Below are 13,949 nucleotides of genomic sequence, written 5' to 3'. Positions count from 1 at the left end.
TCTGCTTACCTCTAATTTGTTCGATTGTAACCGGCACTTGAAAAAGACACTTTTGAAATAAGTCGGCTTCTTTTGTATCTTTTATCTGAAGTTATTTTCGTTAAATCTAGAATTCAATCCAACAATTCAGCCACAGATACAATATAGGTCTAAATTATCTTCAAATATTTTCTTAAAGAAACATTCTAATGTCCACTTTTGAGCACAATTATAAACAGAAAACGCATGCCATATATATAAACTAAATCTACTAAAGGACCTTTATTGCAATAGCCAAAAAGAATGACTACAAAAATCTAAATCAATAATACTATTTCTGGCCCAAAAACGAAAATTAGTAAAAGCCAGTGGCACCACCAAGGCCATGGTGCAGCAAATTATGAGCAATGCGGTCCCTAGCTTGATCAGAAGCCATGGATCTCAAATTGTTCTCAGGGATCACCTCATCATCAAAAACCTCGAATTTAAGCCCAGGCTCAATTTCCTCATTCCTCAGCTCGCAAATATTGTGTAAAACGCAACAAGCTCCAAGAACAACCGGCAATTCTTGAAGCTTAACCTCGATCCTTTTCTGCAAACAACCCCACCGCCCTTTCAGTCTTGCAAACGCTTCCTTTCCCACTTTTTCTATCTCCCAAATCTTCTCATTGAATGCGTGTTGGCCCCAAGTGAGATTCTGGTGAGTGTAGGGAACTAAAACCCAGTCCATCAGTGGATACCCTTTGCCCCCCACCACCCAAACGTCCTTCAACTGCCCCATGGTGGCTCTTTGGTGAAACGCCGATTTCTCCAGAACTTGATCGTCGGTCATGGATCCTGGCCAGCCGATGCAAGCGTCGGTGAATACGCCGTTTTGATCGACGACGCCTTGAAGGGTGATTGAATACGATGTTTTTTGGTTCCTCTCCGTGTGTTTCTTGTTGAAATATGAGGCGACGCTGGTTTTTGGTGCGATGATTGGGATGTGAGTCGTGTACATTGAACCGCCGACGTTTGGGATCCCGGTGATGGACTCGAATTCATCTTTGATTTGCTTCATTTTATTTTCGTCGGGCCATTGGAGGTATTTAGGCATCAGTACTGTTTTAATAGCGCTGCAAACCTCTAAAATCAGCTTATGGCAAGTTGAAATCCCTAATCCGAAGCGTTTCGATACCATCCTAAGCGGCTCACCGGTGGCCAACCTCCAGATACAAACCGCGACGCGTTGACGGACTGGGATCGCTTCACGGAGCATCGTGTTCTTTTTCATCACCGCCGTTTCCAACTCCTCGCAAATCAAATCAAACGTGGATTTACTCATCCGAAACACGCGTTTGAACTCCTCGTCGGAAAAATCCGGGTGATTGCACCTCTCCCACCAGTCTTTAGATCGGGATTTCACCCATAACCGCCGTTGATGCCCCGAACCGCCGCTCGATTCCGGCAAACCCGCATTGTCTGAACCGACTGAAACCGTCGATGAGCTAGCGGCAACTGAACCCGATTTACGAGAGCGTTTGTTTTTTCTCGAACTACTCGAGTCTTCCATTTTAGAACAATGATAAGTAGCATCGATTTCTTCAACTTTTTCTTTGTAATCAGCTTCGAAGGTAGGTTCAAACCCTGTGAGCCATTGATGTTGCTCTTGCTTTGGTGCTCCCTCGTCGAGCAACAAAAGCGAGGAAAGTATATCTTTAAACCCGTCGTTCTTCAAGTCTTCTCCATTGACTAAGGATTCATCAGTGTCTCTCCTACTCAATTTCTTACTGTTCCCATTGAACCCCATTTCCATATCCGAAAACCAAGAGAAATCCAAGGCGTTGTAATGAGAGAGAGGTTGTGGAGAAAGGAATGTGAAAGATTGGGTTTCCATATAAACAAAGAGTATGATGAGATTTTTGATTGAATGGCTTGATTGACGAAATGTGAAAGCAAAAGTGAGTTGAAAATGGGTGGGAACGGGGGGCGAGATCGTTTTGTTTATATACGTATCGACGGCTCTACGCGGTTACCGAGACGGGTGGCGCTAAGGAAGCGCGTGAATGTGAACGCGGGAGAGTGGCACATTGATTGTGACTTGACTTTTCCTTTTGACGTGGATTTTTTTTCTTTTAACGATTTTATAAGTAACTCGGAGAAACCTTAAATATAGTTTGCTTCTTGTCCCGCCAAACCTATTTTGTAAAATAGAGAAAATCATGACGAATTGACTATTGAGTATAGAAAATACTTTATGAACACATTAAAAGTCATTTATTGATAGAATTATTTAAATAATGTAATGAAAAAATATTTGAATAATATATATCAAAAATTATTTTATGATCTAAAATGTTTGTAAAATAATTAGAGAAATTTATCAAGATTTCATAGTAATTTTAGAAAGGTATATTTGAGTGCATAAGAATTTTATGATCTCATCCTACTGCTTGTATATGACAGTGATGTAGCTTGAAATACAGGGATACCAGACATCATGATAGTCAATAAGAGATCCTATTTTTTTATGGTAATTATTTAACCCTCTTTAGTTTATATTCTGATTTTATCTCTAACGATAGATTTCTTACAAAATCTTACAAGTTATAGTTATAACTACCTTAAATCATGAAGTAATTTTTTATGCACTTTATTAAAGTAATTTGTCCACTATAACATTAAAGTAGTTTAATCTTATTTCTTATTTGTATCAATATATAGATTCAATTAGATGCACTTTGATATATAAATATTCAATTAAGTGTACTTTTTTATATAAATAACTCCATTGTTTTTCTACTAATAATTTTTTAATCCCTTTTAGCTCAAGAAAAACGAATTCGAATAATAAGTAGTTGAATATGTCATCTGGCAAAGTAAAACAAATTCAGAGAATGGAATTTTGAATAATTTACATATGATTTAAATACATTACAAATAGTAACTAAAATATTCGTAGGAATATCCGAATTTGCACCGTCCATTATCATCCTTGTATGACAACTTGCTTACATATATCACAGCTTGCACGTGTGAGCTTAGAGCGGTCTCAAAACCTAGGCAAGCTTTAACTTAATGTCCAAGCTTAGAATCGTACCATAACAGAAGTAAGGTTATTGACAAGTTACATTCATTTGAAATAAATGAAGCAATATCCCAATGTATATCTGTATTTGCATAATGATACCTTACAACATGGAATATTTGTGTTACGTTCTAAACAATGAAAAACTGAGATAATAAGCCGTATCATAACCCAACCAAAATCTTATTATTATTGGGGTCCACAGTATAATATGCATTGTCAACAGTAATATTAATGTTGTTCTTTTTTTTCCTGCCTAAGCAATTAAAATCTCAGTAACACAAAAATGGCTGCAAATTGTAGCAGAGAAACCACCCTATCTGGAAAAAGAACTGAAGGGATAAAGCTGAAACATATGTACCTATAGGAGTAGAAGACCGAGCTCTGTTGGTCTCAAAGCATTTCGTATACGAAAATTGTACAGGTAGTAGTGGAGTTGTCCGTCACCTGGTCCGAATTTCAATTCTTTGAGGAAAGACTCATTGTGCATGACATCCAGTGCATTGAATACGTCAAAATCCTTCTGCTTAGCAATGATTAGTGCGTCGTTCATCAACTGAAGCAGTGGATCGTCTTTGTCAAAACATTATAGTAAGAGTAGGCAGCTTTCAAGATGGAATAGTTTTGGTTCCGAGAATCGACGATGGAAGTGTGTAGAAACTGCAGAAGTCAGTTATGTCGTGCGTCTCTGGGCTCTCTACCAAGTAACTGTCAACAACACCATCAGTAGGAAGAAGCCAGTGCTGCACATCATTCTCATCAAAATCCGGAGAAAACAACAAACTGACTCAAGTAGTTTCTGAGTAACAGCCAAGACATCACGAAGCTCCATCTTTCTGAATCCAGGGGTGACAAGAGAATCAAGCAACTTGTAGAGTGTAATAGTTTGGGCTCGGATCATCGTAGTCGGAGCCCCGAGCCTAGAAAAGCCGCACAAGAAATTGATCTCGGCCATCTTAGCAATTCATCACGCACCCTTATCCTCGAAAGGATACCAGTAATGAAAGCAACAAGCTTCTTCGAAGCCTTAGCCCGTCCACCGATGTGCCAGCTCTTGTAATAACCGGGAGGGCGTAAAGCCCACCTAAGAAACTCCTTGGAATAATTGGACCTAAACAAATTCTCATCTTCCTCGACATAATTGTTCTTCAACTGATTGTAAACCTCAGTACAAGTTTCTTCCGAACCCATATCACAGGTGGTCCATTTATAAGGTTCCTGCTTGACTTCGGATAAAAGAGTTGGTTGGCAGCTAGACCGGGCCCTCGGATATAGGAAGATCTGTGAGGGCACATTATTTATCTGTTTTAATTAGGTAAAGGGAGAAGCTTTAGGGGTTTTCTTCAATAGAGCGGCATAGAATATGCCGAAACAGCGGAACTCCACATTCGTCTTGGTGGGATGAGGTTATTCCCGAAATTTTTGATATAATAATATTTTAGGTACTTATCAATTTAAACTTCAATAAAATTAGATTTTTATCCCTTCTATTTTTTAAACTAAATATATAATTACTCCTTTTTTTATTAACCTAAGTAACTTGTCTTTCCTAATATTGTTTTTAACTTAGATAATTTGTCTCTCCTAATATTTGATCCTAGTTCCGTTCTTAAGTGGAATGGTAACATTGTAAATAGCAGTGTATTTTCTTGCTATCCAAACAACAATTATTTTGATGCTAGCTCAAAAGCATATGAATATAACACCCCAAAAGAACAAATAATAAAGATAATTTAAACTAGATTTTACCGCATTGGAATTGAAAGAGAATATTTTATATAAAAATATGTTTATTAAAATTTATTTGATAAATATTATAGAGTATAGTAATTATTATCTGCATATCGATTTATTAATTTTATGTTTAATTTTTAAGTATGAAATTTATTTTATTTTATTTCACTTAAAAATTCTATAAATGCATGAAAACATAAAAAATACAATTGAAATATTAAGTCAACCAAATTAATTTCTGGCCATGCCTATATTAAACATCAACTTATCACGTGTATTTGCTCAAAATTAGCTTAAAAATATTATTTGAGTCTAAAATTTTGGATACAGTGATAAAACAGAGGAAATAACCCATTTTCACTCTCCAGTCCTAAAGAGAAATTCCAAATTCACAGTTTCAAAGAGATCACATGTTTGAATCTAAGAGAGAATATTATTGGGAGAGGGAGAGGGAAAGAGACAGAGCTTAAGGTAGATAATAAAACGGACTCGAAGGATAGTTCTAAATGTATAGCTGGACCTTTGTAAAGTCTTCCTTTATGCAAAACTCAGACAGTGAGATTCCCTTAACTTTATGTGACGGTAAAAAAAGCTTGTATAGTGGAAGAGAACGTATAGAAGACTCCAGAGGCCAAAGTGAAAGCTATGCCCACTATTTATTAAAAACAAGGTATGAACAAGGCGACATGAATACAATAACCAATTTACAATGCCATAAAGTTCCAAAAGACGAGAAGAAGTCCCAGATGACTGATAAAAGCATAATCATAAAAAGATGAAAATGAAAACCAAAAAAAGAAGAAAAAAACAGTGAGTTAAAATTGTTAAGAAGATAAACTATTCCACTCATTCTACCCTTCTTCACAGGCTTTTAGTCACCGGCATTTTAGCTACCAGGTCCAAATTCAGGAGATCCAAGTCACATAATTCCTTGAAAACTCAAACTCCTACCAGCGATACACACCCCATTTCCGAGTTTAAAACAGTTCATATAGCTGAGCAGTTAATAATGAATTCTCTCATCACTTTCGAATTGCAAGCCCTCCATACCCTTGAGGGCAGCTTCATAGTTCTTGGCATGAGAGGCATTTCTCCCAGATGATGACCGCTTGGGGTCTCCGTGGCTAGAATGTTGGGGGTCGGCCTCGCTACCCCCAAAAGCTTCGCGACTGCCAGAAGCTGCAGCGTGCCTTGAAGAGGATCCACCTGGCTGCCCCATACACTTGATGCAGGTAAAATTCAAATCAGCAAATAAAAGATAAGAATCAAACGTGATATACATTGGAACTATCAAACGTAAACAGGACTACTTCATAGGAGTATGTGCGCGCACGCGTGGATACATCCTCATTGAAAAGGAAGTAAGACGATAACTGGAATTCTAGACTGTACTCGATACATGTGCATAATCATAAAATAAAAATACCATAGTGTCTTTAGTAACTGCAGGATAATTTCCAACCGGATTTTTCTGCTTTGAGTAACTTCCAGAATTCAAGGGTCCTGATGTTTTCCGCCTAGAGGAATTCATGGATGACAAACCAGTTGCCCGAGCGTTCTCCCCAGCTGCGAGAGTTCATTTCATTATTAAATATCAAAGAAAATTTTTAAAGAAAAGGATAAGGGTGTGCTTACATGTCCGTGTGGGTGTTAGAAACAAACACTTGAGTGATAAAAAATTCAAAATTTCAATAATAATGCTAATAAAAAAGACTCAAATGTATGAAAGGAACACCAATTACCTGTTTGTCTGTCAGCACTGGCAATGGCAGGGGGCAAGGGAGAACTTGGTCCAGCACTGGGGCCCTACCAGAGACGAGCATTACAAAAGATACATTCATACTATTAACAAAAAACAGTAGCAGAACACCCTATTAAGAACTTACAATGGCTCGTGCTGGAGGAGTGGTCAGCTGTGATTGCTGATACTTCAAAATGGTCCAATCAAAGACATAATCAAACTGGAAACCTATTTTGAGAAGTATCAACAAGAACAATGAGAAGATGTGACATTACTGTGAACTATGGAAATAATACAAGTTGACAGTAAGGATTGTTAATGTCGACCTTCACGAATAAAGAGGTCACGAAAGATTCTTTTTGAGATAAGAGTAGTCTGGCTTGTCATCAAATCTTAATGAACGACAGTAATGGAAGTATGATGCAAATTCTGTTGGATAACCTCGACACAAGGCCTGAAACAACACATTAGTATTCAATCATATATTTTTAAACGTAAAATCAGAAGCTCCTAGCCACATGTACCTCTTTCTAATACCTCTTTCCTTTACAGAAACCTAACGCAATTGCAAGATTCAAACACATCCTTACCTCAATTGAAGTAGAAACCTTCTTCTCACTAATTTTCTCGTACTTCTGTTTCTTTGTTCCAGCTTTCAGACCTTGCCAAGGAAGACTGTTAAAAGAGAAGAGACACAAACACTGAAAACTAATGTGGAGATATGAAAAAAAGAAAAGAAAAGGAAAGTAACATAGGTAGCAAGAATTCACCTTCCTCTTAGGAAGTACATAAGCACATATCCAAGAGATTCCAAATCATCCCTACGGCTTTGCTCTACATGGTATAGGACAGAGAATAGAAACTGAGAAGACTAAAAGACTCGTACATCAAGAAAAAGACACCTAAAATTGACCACACATACCGATGCCCAAGTGTGTGTTCATGCTGCATATCTTGCAGTTCCAGTCAGATTCTTATTTTCCCTGAAATGGTCATGAGCAAGTAAAATATAAAAAAGGCTTCAGTCATGCACCACAAACTATCACTCTATCAACAAATAAATCAGTAAAAGGAATATTTAAAAATAGAAATGCATGCAAGGCAAAGAAGTTCAATGCATCATCATTGCCACCACAAGTAATACAACAAACCATATGACAGCTAGGATTAGACTATTGGAATTAGTATCAATCAATGAGAAGATAAACAAAGGTTTTTAAACTATATATTACATCATGCAAATTTCTCTCACCTGTAAGAAATGTGTTGATGTGAACTGTCTCTATATTTCTTAGCTAGACCAAAGTCAATCATATAGACCTATGTGAAGGTGAAAGCAATGTTACATTACATTCTCCTACAACATGCAAAATGGAGAAAGAAAAAGAACATGCATAACATAATAATATTTTCAGCAGAATGCAGAACCTGATTCGCACGCCTTCCCAGGCCCATGATAAAATTGTCTGGCTTAATATCCCGATGTAGAAATGATTTTGAGTGAACAAATTCAACACGATTGATCTGAAAGAAAGCAATATAGCATCAAGCAAAAAGACAACAAAGGAAGAGGAACTAAAGTTACCAATGTATGAAATTCTAAAAGGCTACCATTTGATCAGCAAGCATGAGAACTGACTTCAATGAGAGTTTCCTACTGCAGAAATTAAATAGATCTTCAAGACTAGGTCCAAGCAAATCCATAACCATAACATTATAGTCTCCCTCTACTCCAAACCATCTTATATTTGGAATCCCGGCTGCCAAGAAAAAGGATAAGTGATATGAAATTTAAAAAACAGACAGTTTGAAACAAGAGCTTTATGTTCTACGAAGAAAAAAGAAACTTAAGTATCATTACTTCCTCCCTGCAGGATCCTGTATAGCTTCGATTCATATAACAACTGAGGATGCTTTGTTTTCACGTTCTCCTGATCATTAAAGAAAAAGGTCATCAACTTTCTTATGTAACATAAAGAAGTTAATATGGATTAAAAGAACTACAACAAAGGAGAAAATTATTATTAAATTTAAAATAAGCAAGCTTTGTTTTACAGAATGTCAAAACTTTAACTAATAAAATCAAAACAATGATTCAAGCAGAAAATAAAACTATTAATTATGTCAGTCAGATTGAAAGAGAACACTGGGGGAAAAAACTTATTAAGTATCACTGATTAATTAAAAGTATTCTAAACAAATCTGGGGAGAACAATGAGAATCACATTATACAATGGTAAATTGGTAATCAAAGCTGTAAAGTGAGTCACCCCTTTTAACCTTATTTATCTCAGGAGACAACCACCCAAAGCATCTTCTTCTCGTCTACTATGATGCCAGCCAACAATTAGGAGATAAGAAATTTACACTTACAAACAAATTCAATCCTCCTTGGAGAAATATATGATGATCCTACCAAGTTAAACCGTAATTAACAGTTTTCTTCTCTGTTTTCTCTCTTTTTTGTTAAGAGAGGAGTCCACAAACTATGATCATCATTAATTTAATGAAAACCAAAAACTATAACAAAAACAACACCAAGTGAAGTAAAAAAAACCAAGAACATAACCAATGTGTTAAGGGCTCCAAACATCCGCATTGCTATCATACTTTCCCAGTACATTACAATCTTATCCATCAGGGTACATTTTAACCTCCTCCATAACTCAATTACATATTTCTACAGTTTATTGCTTCAATATAACCTATGAACAAAGTGCGTCACTAAGTTATAAAGGATCACGTTAAAGCAGGAAATCTAATGAACATTAACTCGAATTAAAATCTAGCCAGAATATCAACTGCATTGCTGTTTTATAGAACGATAATATGCAATAAACTAAACAAATAAAAAAATAAGGTGAATTTGCAAAGGCTACTCACAAGCTTAATGGCAACCTCTTCATTTGTTTGAATATTCGTACCTGCGAATAAAATATATATATCAACCTATATTCAAAATCATACCCAAAAATAGGGGAAAATTATTATGCAACAAACCCAAATAGATCTCTCCAAAAGAGCCGCTACCGATCTTACGACCAAGTCGGAACTTATTACCGACACGAGGCTCCATCAATTTCAAGCCCTAACTATAACTTGAAACCTTAATTCAGAAAACTCCCCCAAAATTTAAAAATGAAAAAGGAGGAAAATATATGGAGACACTAAACAGTAAACACCCAATCATACGCTTAGAAAGTTTCGATCACGTAAAAGAATTTTAAAAATTCAACAAAAGAAGAAGAATATAAAAGATCTAACTTTCCGTCTTTGTTTTGAGCCAAACACAAAATACTATAATTAACAGAAAAACCAGGGTTAGGTAATCGAAATGAACAAAACGGGGGAGGAGTTGGCTAAGAAATCAAAATTCTGTTTCTGTGAGTCGCTGGAAACAGATAATTAGCATTATTTTCCATCTCCAAAAGGGTTGTTTGATATTTGACAGGGAATTTCGCTGGGCTCCGTGGAATGCATTTTAGTCATCGAAGCGACAATAGAAATGTCTGATTCACATCAGTGTCTCCTCGCTAATTTTGAGGATTTTTTTTTGACCTTTTTCCTTTTGTATTACTGATTGATCCATTGTTTAAATATTTATTTTATTCTTAAACTTTAAATTTTAACACTAAATAATATTTAAAATATATAATTACAGTAGAATATCTATAAATTAATATTCGATAAATTAATAATTTATTTAAACTAATCTCGGTCACGACTTGTGTCTAATGTCTAAATTAATAATTTTGATAAATTAATAATATAATAATTTTTTCAGAAGATCATTACATATGTCTTTTCACTATTATAAATTAATAATTCTATAAAACACAAATATAACTAGGATAACTTAGTAAAATATGATTATATTGTTGTATATTTCTTCTTAAAATTTAAATATAGTTATATTTCTTCTCCAACTTTCTTTACTGCATCCAAAAGTTTCGGTGTCATGTTTTCATACTACAACAAAAAATTGTGAAAAGTTGTTGTTAATAGAATTTTAAACTTTGATCCTATGAACATGTATTATTTTCAGTCATTGTATCATTTTCAATTTCATCCTCAATAGAATTTCCAATAACACTACCTATAATTTCTTATAAACTTTGGATCTCTGAATATGTATCATTTTCACCTGGGTAATTCTATAGCTGATTGACATCCATTTTGTTGTGGTATCTAAGACCATTAATCATCGTATCAAGTTTATAAATGTCTTTGTTCAATATTTCCTTCACTTAAATTTATTGAGTGTACTAATGATTTTTACAATGTCGAAAATAATTTGTTATTGTCTCTTGTTGAACATTTATCATGCAAGTGAAGACTGCAAGATTGATGACATCTAAAACATTAATCTTTTTTGATAAGATTCTCCAAACTCATAGCCCTTAATATCTTACGGTAAAATCTCATGCGGTAGTGCATCTTGAAAGTTCTTATTACCGCTGCATAACATGGTTGGATTTTTTATTTCAAGTTGGGTGACAAAAAATACAATTCAACATTATGTAGTCCTTCAATATCTTGGGATAGGCTACTTAATTATCTACCGCCAACAAAATTCTTCTACCATACATTTTCTAGTCTAACCAACAAACATATTCATCAAAAAACACACTAGTAATCAATGCTCTTGTGTTGGAACGATATTGACAGTTTAAGTTGTTCATGTTGACATTTTTTAAGCAATATGGCTTTGAGTACTTTCCAATAACCCATAAAGGAATTTTTCTAGAGTCATCCTTTTTTGCAACAAATAACAATTGTAAACATTTTTTACTTTGTTTTCTTTCTTCAAGTTGTTTTGTTGCAAGAAAATGATTAGCTTGTAACATGTAAAACAAACTAGTTTCATCCATATTAAAAACATCCTTCATATAATATTGTTATTTTTTCCTCATAGTCACCAAGTTGTTCACCATGTCCTTTATGTCAATAGAACTAATCTCTCCAAAGCGATGAAATGACTTGATACCATATCTTAACTTGAACTTCTCAAACTAAACTGGAGAAAATTGGTACAACTTATGAGGTTGTTGAGGGTATAGAAGTTTTGTCGTCTTTCTTATCTTCTCTAAAATTAACTCTCTACACATGTTTATGTTGGAGAATATCGTTAAATCTGATAATAATATAGAGAATAAAATTGTAATAAATAATATCAAATGTCATTATAAAAATGAATGATAAGAATGAGTTTACTTGTCTTAGGATTGTAAGAACTATAACAATTTGAGACCATAATCACACCTGAGAAGATAAAACAAACCAGATTAAACTTCTTAATAAATAAATAAAATAACTTGAAAGATAAATACTCTTTTCTTGATTGATCTTTTGATCGTAAATAGTTAAGGTCTGTCGCTACACAGTTTCCTTAAGATAAATTTTCGGCCACTCATTGGTGCTCGAGATCGTTGGTCGTTTATCTCCCAGGATACAACAACTAAATAATCAGCTACAGTAGCACAACAGTAGAATCACAAACTATCATTGCCTTCGACTATCACCGGAAAACTAAGGAAAGAAAATATTTTTCAAGAAAGTAAAAGATCTTGAATTATGAGATATAGAAAACTTGTTCTGAAAATTGTGTTTAACCTAGCAGGTTAACTCATTATCTATAGGGGATTTTCAAAAGAGATTTACTCAAACTAAATATTTTTCATTATTCAAATTTAAACATATGATGATATCTTTTAATTTTAAATATTCAAAAGATATAAACTCGTTTTACTAATCAAACTTAAACATAATTATATCTTTTAATTTGAAATATTCAAAAGATATAAAATCATTTTACTATTTAAAAATTAAATTGGTACCAAATACCTTTTAATTTGACATATTCAAAGAATAATTATCATACTAATATTTAAATTAAAATTATCTTTTAATTCGTAATATTCAAAAGGTACATGAATTTAATTTAAATATTAAATTCATCAATAAAATTCACTTATTTTTCAACAATCTCCATATGAATGAAATTAATGATTTTATCAAAAATATTTTGAGTTGGTGTAGTGATAGCCTCTACGATTGATAGTTACATAGGATAGGTAGGTGTTCTCCTTTAAATCTTTCCTTGTGACAATATGTTTACTTTATTGGCTAACCAATAGACGTGATGTCTTTCAACTGTTCTGTCGTTTGTGTAAACGGTGACATACTTCACACAACTACCTCTCTGACAATAATTTAGTTCTCATGGGTATGTCCTTAAAGCCATGGACATCACCTGTGTAACATCCTCCATGCCGGGTTAGTGATTAATTTGTAAAGTTTTAACATTTGGTGATTTAAAGTAGAATGATGGAAAAGTTCAATGATTTATTTGAGTTATTTTGTGTAGGATTAAATTATAAAGAAGGAAGATTAGAAGAACAAAATGGTCTTTTTTTATAGTAATATAATTATTTGGGGTTAGTATTATATTAACCACGTGGAAGTATAGGAAATTAAAAACAAGCTTCCAGAGTCCTCTTCTTCTTTCTTCTTCTTCATACGTAAGAACCAAGCTAAGGTAAGATTCTCTTGTTAGTGAATTTCTTGATGAATTTATGGTTGATTCATGACCATTAGGCAATAGTTAAGCTTAAAGGAAGTTTAAATTGTTTTAAAACCTCAAGATGAGAAGTATATGAAGAATTAAAGAAAGGAAGTAGAAAAGTGAAATTTTAGATTAGAGTTCATAATAAGAATTGGAAGTGAGATTTGACTTGTCATCAAGTTAATTAAGGGATAGGAAGTGTTAGAATAGGAATTTGAACATGTTGCAAAACTAGTATAATTTTTGCAATTACATAGGAATAACTAGATTTGGAGTTAAAGAAGTGATTATGGAGTAGAAATAAGTTTAATTATGTGTATTAAAGTTAGGAATATTAAATGGAGTGAAATAGGAAGTTTGAGCTGAAATAAGGTGATTTTCGAGCTAAAAATGGGATTTCTGGGCTAGGGGAATCGGTACCCATTCAAGGGGAATCGACCCCCACTCAAACGAATATGAATTTCCAGAATGCTAGAGGGGAATCGATACCCCCAGGGGGGAACCGATTCCCCCATAAAAAAAAGAAAATAAAGAAGAGAGACTAAACTATCAATCCCTTAAATTGGTAGAGGTTAATTTCAAGACTTAGGCATCTGATAATCATCTTGAAAATTTTGCTTATGTAGATATTGAGCCTAATCGAGTTCCGGAACCATCGACAAGTAGGATCAATCGAGTGAAAGACAAAGAAATCTAGGTGAGTACATATGCATATCATGAATATGTATTTTATTCAGTTTTAGACTTGTGATAAGTCTAGATTCAATATTTTAATACATGATCGTAGTTCATATGATTATATATGACATGAATCCATACCATATGCATTATGGGACATGAATATGAAAGAAAAAGTTATGTGA

At 34.2% G+C, this 13,949-nt stretch overlaps 1 protein-coding gene and 2 pseudogenes across 1 annotated transcript; all 3 read right to left on the bottom strand.

The window, feature by feature from the left end:
• Positions 1-242: 242 nt before the first annotated feature.
• On the bottom strand, positions 243-1,918 carry LOC120117631 (protein ANTAGONIST OF LIKE HETEROCHROMATIN PROTEIN 1-like). Its single transcript, XM_039137876.1, has one exon. The coding sequence runs from the start codon at positions 1,853-1,855 to the stop codon at positions 335-337; it is 1,521 nt and encodes a 506-aa protein (XP_038993807.1). The 5' UTR covers positions 1,856-1,918; the 3' UTR covers positions 243-334.
• Positions 1,919-3,407: 1,489 nt separating this feature from the next.
• On the bottom strand, positions 3,408-5,665 carry LOC120117795 (annotated as a pseudogene).
• LOC120117633 lies at positions 5,410-9,812 on the bottom strand (annotated as a pseudogene).
• Positions 9,813-13,949: the final 4,137 nt, after the last annotated feature.

Source organism: Hibiscus syriacus, unplaced genomic scaffold (assembly GCF_006381635.1).
Source record: "Hibiscus syriacus cultivar Baekdansim isolate YM2019G1 unplaced genomic scaffold, ASM638163v2 tig00110321_pilon, whole genome shotgun sequence".
Lineage (NCBI taxonomy): Eukaryota > Viridiplantae > Streptophyta > Magnoliopsida > Malvales > Malvaceae > Hibiscus > Hibiscus syriacus.
This window is presented reverse-complemented; position numbering and strand designations above follow the sequence as displayed.

Bases quoted from the DNA above. Each gene is read 5' to 3' on its own strand.
- LOC120117631 (XM_039137876.1), bottom strand. From the start codon at position 1,855: ATGGAAACCCAATCTTTCACATTCCTTTCTCCACAACCTCTCTCTCAT.